This window comes from Nomia melanderi, chromosome 6 (assembly GCF_051020985.1).
Source record: "Nomia melanderi isolate GNS246 chromosome 6, iyNomMela1, whole genome shotgun sequence".
In the NCBI taxonomy this organism is placed as follows: domain Eukaryota; kingdom Metazoa; phylum Arthropoda; class Insecta; order Hymenoptera; family Halictidae; genus Nomia; species Nomia melanderi.
Window position 1 is genome coordinate 19103037 of NC_135004.1, and position 8111 is coordinate 19111147.

Here is an 8111-nt window from a genome sequence, read left to right on the forward strand (position 1 = left end):
CTTTCATTTTCACAGCAACAAACAATCCAACAAACAACAGTCCTCAACCTAATAGAGTGTCTTTATAATGAACTAATTTGAAAATTCAAAGGTGGAGGAACAGCAGATAGAATAGATTGTTTTCGAGGTTTAATCGTTTTCTTTGGTAACAAGAGAGAGAAATGATTGGTTCGGTGGAACACTGATAAAGAAGACAACAATTAGACGCAAACCGATTGCTCTCGTTTTTAAGATAGACGTTGCGAGAACATAAAAATGAAGCGAACTAGAGTATATACTGTGTAGGAGAATGATCAGAAGTTGCAATAAATTAGAGGGTTTCTTTAATCGAAAAATTGTCACTTGTTCTTCGACTTAAAAGAGTCGCGTTTCAACGACTCGGAATCGTTCGTGGAGTATATAAGTAGTGATCAAAGTCGGAAAAAAGAAATACTGTTTCGCTCGTTTACGCTGGTACGGTTGCGCAAACGATAGGATTCCGTGTTTGAAATCAGCCTCTATCGCCGTATTCGATGTACAGAGAATTTCTCGTCGATATTCCACCTAATCTGAACAGAGAGGGATCCCTCGTAACGATTACAACACACACACACACACACACACACACACGCACGCACGCACGCACGCACGCACGCACACGCACACACACACGCACGCACGCACGCACGCACACACATCGGTACTCGAGTAAATCGGAAACATTCAATTATTTTCGCATACTTGTCAGTCGTGTAGGTATATATATTGTATGCACGTGTGCAGCCGAAGGTTGGCAGACACGGTCGACCGGATGGAACGCGATATTCCCGTATAGCGAGTACGTCGGTACAAATTTCGATTTGAATTTGAATTTGAATTTGAACGCGATATTTCGGGGTATTCCGATCACATGCAACCGCAAGCTTCGACCACCATGTTGGGCAGTGTCTTTTGAGTGATCGTATTGTTCGAATCGACGTAAAGCAGCTGAATGGCCGACAGTTGCGTCGGCGAGCAACACGGCACGATTTCGCTCCTGCGATGCACCGTGTTTCCTCTTCTAGCCAGAAGCCTCTGAAAGAAGAAAACGAATGCGCGTTACGGGATTCTGTCGGATACGAGGAAAGATAGGAAACGGAAAAGGATCAAACAGATTTCTCACCCTGATTACGTTGTTGTAGGGAGAGCCACTGGCGGTCAAAGAAGCCGCGGAAGAACAAGAGCCGCGGCAAAAGTAGGCGTGATATCCGCTCGGATGCAGAATCCAATCGCTCCAGCCGATATCCTCGAAATTGATGTACAGCTCGTCCCTGCAGCATTCCTTCATTTCCGGTAGACAATTCGAATTCCTCTTCGGTCTGTTCTTCTGCGGTAGCGGCGACGTGTGTATCACGAGGAACGGTTTCAAAGTGAGTTCGACGGACACGGGGGCGGTGTCGCGGTCCATCGAGCAGGTACTGCAAGCTATCTGTATCGCGTGATTCAACCGAAGCTCTTCTACCCATTTTTTCACGGTGAAACTCACATCCGTCTTTACCCAACCCTCTGAAATAGCAAAGTTATCGTCGAAATAGCTTCGTCGTCGCGTTTCCATTCTACTTTCAAACGATTCTTAAGCTCTCTATTCCACGTGACATTACTAAATTCGTTGGGTGTCTTTCTGTTCCGCGGGCTAAACTTCCGATACTCGCAATCAGCCGAACGCGTTGTACGGGCAGAAGCACGTGCTAGCAGTTTGTATCGATCGAGGATGGTATTCCGTACGACAAGTATCTACGCCACGCGATAAAAGAGTTACACGTATCGTTGCTCTAGCATCCTCTTTCAGCGACCCGATACGTCTATATCGCGAGGATACCGTATTTTTACCGACGTATCGTTACCACGGTCTAAAGTCCCTATCGAGAGGCGACGAATATGCAGAATCGTCAATACCGTTAGAGCGTCGCACCGTGGACTCGAGTGCTTTCAATGTTCACTCTTATTATTAAGCTTTCTCTTCCTTCCCGAATCTTCTATCGAAGCTGCTGCTCCCCTCGGTCTAACACCGCTTCTCATTGCCAGCGAAGGGCGCGGCTCCCTTTCCGGTTTCGAACGATCGAATCGAATCGTTCGATAAACCACCGCAGCCGAACGTGCAAAGAAAACAGGAAGATTCCAAGCTCTCGGTTTTTCTCAGTTTACATATTTCGGCGTCGATTAGTTTGCAGCTGCGCGTTTAAACGATTCGTGACAAATTTCAAAAATTTCAAAAATTTCAAAAATTTCAAAAATTTCAAAAATTTCACTAATTTCACAAATTTCCGAGTAAACGAATAGAAAGAGGTGAAAAGTACCGAAACGAATAGAGAGCGATACCTCGACAAGGACGACTTACCTTTGATGTCTGTTTGGAAGATAGCCACTACCGTGTTCTTTTCAAAATTCCCACCGAGATCCCAATGATCGAGCTCGGACAGCACAAAAGTTTGGTTCAAATCATCGTTCTCGTCGTACTCCTTGTAGAACCATAGTTGCGCCGAAGTCACGTCCACGAATTGCATCTCGTTCGGCAGATAAAAAGTGAAACAAGCTGCAGGGTTAAACCCCGTCAAATGATTTGAACTTTGTCGACAATTCTTCGAATCGGCTACACCTGAAACATTTCACGCTTAGTTTTTCTGTTTCTTTTCTTTTCTTCTCGTCCAAACGAATAGATTTGTTCGTTTCCGTGTAGACGATTTTTTCCCGAAAATTCAATCTCTCGCGGCCGCCGTATTTTCAAACGGTCACGCGCGATGCGCGTGCACCGCTCTCGTTATCGAACTCTCGACCTTCGACTATTCCTTTCCTCGCTATTCAACATCCTCGACACAGTATTCTCGAAATTCATAAAGTCGCAAATACATTGTGTTCTTCTATTCGAAGAAATCCTCGGCACAGCCATTCAACGGCAACGAGTCGTTGGACCGCTGGATTGTTGGCGAAAAGAAAAGGAGCTTCCAATGTGACAGAGTTGGAAATAGGAAACGAAATGAACTGCGTGTAATGGCAAAGAGAAAAGTGAAGCGAGATACGAGTGAAACGACGACGAAAAGGCAACGTTAAACGCTCATTCGTATTTACATAACATTCCTATATATTTGCTTAATCGTATACGCGATAGGTAAAGCCAGTACCGTCCAATCGGTCGATCAAATTGCCGAGACGTCGATAAATCTGATTACGGTACTTTCGTTCATTTTGCCAAGATCAACCGCTACTTGTTCAAGTATACCGCTACTTGGTACATATTTCCTATTAACGTCGTTTGTCGTTGACGGCGAAGGTTCGATAGAAACGGAACATGTGGGATTTCTTGAAATCGATTTTCAAATATATTTCAAGTATTCGTAGACTCGTAGCGATCAAGTATGACAAATCGGATATGACCGTAAGCTTCGTATAGTCGATTAGCATATTCATTTGGAAAAGTGATCGGCGTCGTTTCGAATTCTTTGAAATTGCTGTTGCTATCCGGCTTGCATTTCTAATTGCGAAACTGTCCAGTCCAGAGTATCCTAGTTTCGTAGGTTCTTCTCGAAGAGACAAATTCGAAGACAAGAGACTAACCTTCGTTTGGAAAAACAACAATTTGGTCGGTTTTCCCGTAGAAACTGTCGATTGATTTTTCCGGTTCGAGAGGCGCTCCGGGTCGAAGTTCGAGCACACGACCGTTTATCAAAGGCTTCGGCAAGGTCGAGAGCGGCATCGATATCTCTGGAGGCTTGGAAAGTCGCAGTTTCTTCAGAATTTGTTGCTTGACGTACTCGACCCTGAGCTCGGTCAAAATCGGATCGCTCGCGAGCAAACTGATCTTATTGTGGGCGCATTCCGCGCACTCCTCTTCCTCGGACGAGGAACTCAAGCTGCTGGATCCGGAAGAGCCAGAAGTCGACGAGCGAGGGGAGAAATTCCACCAAACGGAACTCAACGGATTTCCTACTTTTGGCCAGATCGCCTCGACCCGATTTCCCATCACGAGTAGGCAAAGAAGAAAGAGCTGCACGACGAAACGCATCGTTACGATCGCTGTTGATCATCGGTATTTCTTTTCACCGGTTCGAGTTGCCGACACGCTCTTACGATAGCCGACTTGTTCTTACGAATCCGCCATGTGGAAAGTTGACCGGTGATAAAATTTGCATTGATTTTCCATTGAAAAATCGCTTCCCTCTTTCTCTCTCTCTCCCGACCCCCTTTCGGAATCCTTCTCCAATCTCTCTCTCTCTCTCTCTCTCTCTCTCTCTCTCTCTCTCTCTCTCTGCACCCCTCTGTACGACGCGCGTGGTTTTCGCTGTTTAGATTTTTGCCAATGCAAAGCTGTTGCGATACGCTTCAGGTTTCGGACAACAACAGTTGGGACTCGCTCGTTGACATTTTGGCGCGCCGCCAAACAATCGGCCAGAGCAGACTCCGATGAAAATTGAAAATTGAAAATTAAAAATTGAAAATTGAAAATTTCGTCGAGCGAGGCAGAGATGTAGGAGTAACCACTTTCACGCTTAGCGTCCCGTTTTGACAAGTCGCCGACGCACACTCGCCCTTCAACCTATACTTGCTCGTACGCAGTCGGTCGATCGGTTTTCATCGGCACGACTTCCCAAGCGACTCAACCGCGAAGACTGATGATTCTCGGACGGAATGATTTAGTCACGCATCGATTCTCGGTAAAGTCTGAACTTTGCTCCACGAGCGAGGGGATACCGCGGATTGGACAGAGACGAATCACGTTGATATCGTTGGTAGAAGCACGCGCCACGAACATGTCTCTGTTCGCCGTGTTCGACATGTTCGTCGCGTCCGTCGTACCCGCGCATCGTGCTATTCCTTTCGTTTCACTCGGCTTCGTTTCGACTCGCTTCGCGTCGCTTCGCGTCGCTTCGTATCGCGCCGCGTCTATCCTTCGGCTTCTCCGTCCGCGTTTTCGAACGGCCGATCTCGTCGGAAGATCCTGCGACTTCCGAGCGTACTCGGGAGATACATGTCCACGTACGATACGTCGCGTACACGTGCATTTCCATAGACGCTTCGATCGCGTGTCCGCAGACCGGTCGATGTACCCGAAACGGCCAACAGCGATCGGAGAACCAGTCGGTGGATGTGATTTTATGGAACGTTTATTTACCTACTCTAGCCATGGTTTCAATCGATCCGAAGGAGAAGACTCGCGTCGCTAATGGCGCGATTCCCTCCGTCGGAAATTAGCATGAAACTGCAGAAATGCGGAAAAGAAATGCAGCGTGGCGGTGCGACGCGAGGCGAGGCGAGAAATACAACGAAAATAGCAACCGTGTACAGCTGAAATTCACTAGTTTTCGCACGTTTATCGAGAGATCAACATTTTTTCGTAGCTTCAACCGAGCTCGTTTCGTAACGGTCGAATCGTAACAAGATAATCGACGACAAATGACAATGATGAAAGCGGTCTACTCGTTGCGACTCCATCCGACGTCAGACGACTATACTTTTGCATAAGCCGCGTAATTGGCTATGCCGCATCGATTTTTATTTTTAATCAACCGCATATAACCGTTTTCACCCCATCCGTCGCCCCACCAATTTTTCAAGATCCATTCGGTAGGCGTGTAGCCGACGATCAGCATGGCGTGGTTCACGGTGTCCGAGCTGCAAGTTTCGTCGTCGTAGATCCCTTCGCTGTAATTCGGAATCAGAAATTGATACGAGTACGAGTGTGTTCTCTCAACGGAGAGAAAGGGGAAATGTATCCGATGAAAATCGGAGAAACGGCTTCGCGTTTCCATGTTTTGCGCGAATAAATATTACTTCCGTGCCCTTTTCAATCGCAAATCTCGAGTCCAATGACTTTGGTTAGTAGTCGGTTCAGGGGCATCGCGCGAACGATGCATCAAAGGTTATCGCGCAATTGGACCAATTTCTCCGAGTATCTGTGAAAGGGGAACGATACGAGTTTTCGTATTCTCATTTTTCGCATAAACACTCGTCGAACACGAGTCGATTGCGTGTCGGAGCTCGTACATGCTTTTCCTACCGTTTCCTTGCCATCTCTTCGAGATCGAGATCGAGATCGAGATCGAGATCGAGCTTCGGAACGACAAAACTAAAGTATCCGAAACTCGAGCCCAACCCCTATTTCCTTGCTCTCGTTGCTTTTCTTCTCGAGTGACCCAAAGCATTTAGACGGTGCTTTGGGTTTGTTTCGGTGGAAGAACGCAACGATAGGATAAGAAACATACTCACTGATAGAGCTGAAAAGTTTTCGGACTGGCGTTTATCGAAGCCGCGATCGGGCCTATGGTCGCCACGGCAGCTTCTAAAGCATTCTCGTCGCGCGCCGGTAACACTGCCCACGAAGTAATATTAACGACGCTCGAGTCTTCCTGGAACCGACACGCGCCTTGCTGCGTCGGAAACAAATGAAAAGAATGAATAATCGAGTAATCGTATCGTTCAACGCGAGTCAACGAGACGATGTCGCATGGGGTGGATTTGCTATGAAATTGGTTCGCGGGACGAGCCGGGAACTTTTTGTCGCTATCGTCGCTATCGGGTGAACGAGAAACATACTCTTCCTTTGTACGGATAATGATCTCGAGCCATCAGTCCTTTCGCCTTCTCGAGATATCTGAGCGTGTTCCTCAGGGAACCACCGGAGCAACCCAAGTTTCCCGTAGAGGTGCTGCAGTCGATCAACTGTTGCTCGCTCAGAGGAATCAGCATGCCGGTTTCCTTGAAAACTTGACCCTGAATAGCGCCGGCTATCGAATAAGCGTAACAACTGCCGCAATCTCGCTGGTTCTCCGGGCGAGTTTGAAACCCGTGCTCGCGCCAATCGAGTCGCGCGGGCACGAGTCGGGGGTCGCGCAACACCGCGCCAACCATCGGCTCCTTCGAGACGCGCCGTTTACGACTCGGCATCAGCTTCACCTGCAAACGAGGTGAGAAACAGCGTCGATCGGGAAACGATACGACCGAGATCTCCTAGTTGCGCACCATGCCTCGAATGTATTGTCTGGTTCCGAGATCCGCTATGTGATTGTCGCGCAGCGTGTAGCTGTGATGACCGGCAGCTGCCATCATGTTGTGCTTGTAGATCGTGACCAGGTTTGCCTCCCAGGCTGTTCTCCTCGCAGCCTCCTCACTTTCGGAATAGCTCTTGTTGTATCGAACCTGAGAACAACGATAGAACGAACAGTTCCAGATTTCAACGGATCGCCGATCGAACTGCACGTACCTTGTACGCGTTCCAATACTCGTCCAACTTTTCGGATACTTTCGGAGGAAAACGATTCGCCTTTTCGAACGGTCGAATATCGGCGAGTGCTATCAGCAAGTGCGTCAGTACGAGGAACGCGAAATTCGAGAGGCCGCGCAGCCGAAGATTCATCGCGGAATCACTTTTCGCGTCGCTACTCGCTACCGAAACTGGGCCGTTTCGAGAACGCCGAGCCTTCTTTACTCGTTTCGTCGTCGAGGAAATTCCGTCGTCAGCGTTTCGGTTTTCGCGAGTAAGCACCGGACAAACAACAAACACACCGCTCGCCGAATCTTGCGTCACGTTCCTGGTACACTCGATGCAGTTTACGCTGCTTTTCCTTGGACAACATTTTATCGTACCTCTCGGCCGATTTCGAATAATCGTGTCTCATTGTCGGTCCGAGTTTGCACGAAGGAGCGCGCTATCTACGAATATCACGATGGCAAGGTTACGCGAGAGGAGAAGGGTGTAAATACTCTGAAACTGAACGAAACCGACGCTAAAATTCGCTTGGCGACGAGTTTCGAGCATCCTCCTGCTGGAACGTTCGGTAGTCGAGGGATCGTCTCGACCAGTAACCATTGCTACTCGATTAAAGTCGACCGTTTTTCTGTCGCCGACGAAGAAATATCGATACTCGAATTCGACGATAGCGATACGGATCGCGAATTGTTATCGCTCGGAATATTTCACGGGTTGGCCGTCAGATGGCGGTACCTAGAGGAATTGGCGGGCGTTTGATCCTCGTCGCGTTACGTCGCGGTACGTCGCGGTACGTCGCGGTACGTCGGATCCCGTCGGATCTCGTCGGCGACACGCATCTTCGCGGTCTTTCGGTTTCCCTCGGTGGGAAAATTCGCGGCGAACAGGCGCT

At 48.3% G+C, this 8111-nt stretch overlaps 2 protein-coding genes across 2 annotated transcripts; both read right to left on the reverse strand.

Annotated features, from left to right (window-relative positions):
* Positions 1–306: 306 nt before the first annotated feature.
* Positions 307–4018, reverse strand: daw (activin beta chain dawdle). Its single transcript, XM_031983774.2, has 4 exons — positions 3571–4018; positions 2357–2614; positions 1142–1524; positions 307–1053 (listed from the first exon to the last, which is right to left on the reverse strand). Exons 1-4 carry the CDS (start codon positions 4016–4018, stop codon positions 886–888), a joined length of 1257 nt encoding a protein of 418 aa, XP_031839634.1. The 3' UTR covers positions 307–885.
* A 1441-nt stretch (positions 4019–5459) lies between these two features.
* CtsL4 (Cathepsin L4) lies at positions 5460–7885 on the reverse strand. Its single transcript, XM_031983772.2, has 5 exons — positions 7214–7885; positions 6973–7149; positions 6547–6906; positions 6220–6380; positions 5460–5655 (listed from the first exon to the last, which is right to left on the reverse strand). Exons 1-5 carry the CDS (start codon positions 7364–7366, stop codon positions 5460–5462), a joined length of 1047 nt encoding a protein of 348 aa, XP_031839632.1. The 5' UTR covers positions 7367–7885.
* Between the last annotated feature and the right edge of the window lie 226 nt (positions 7886–8111).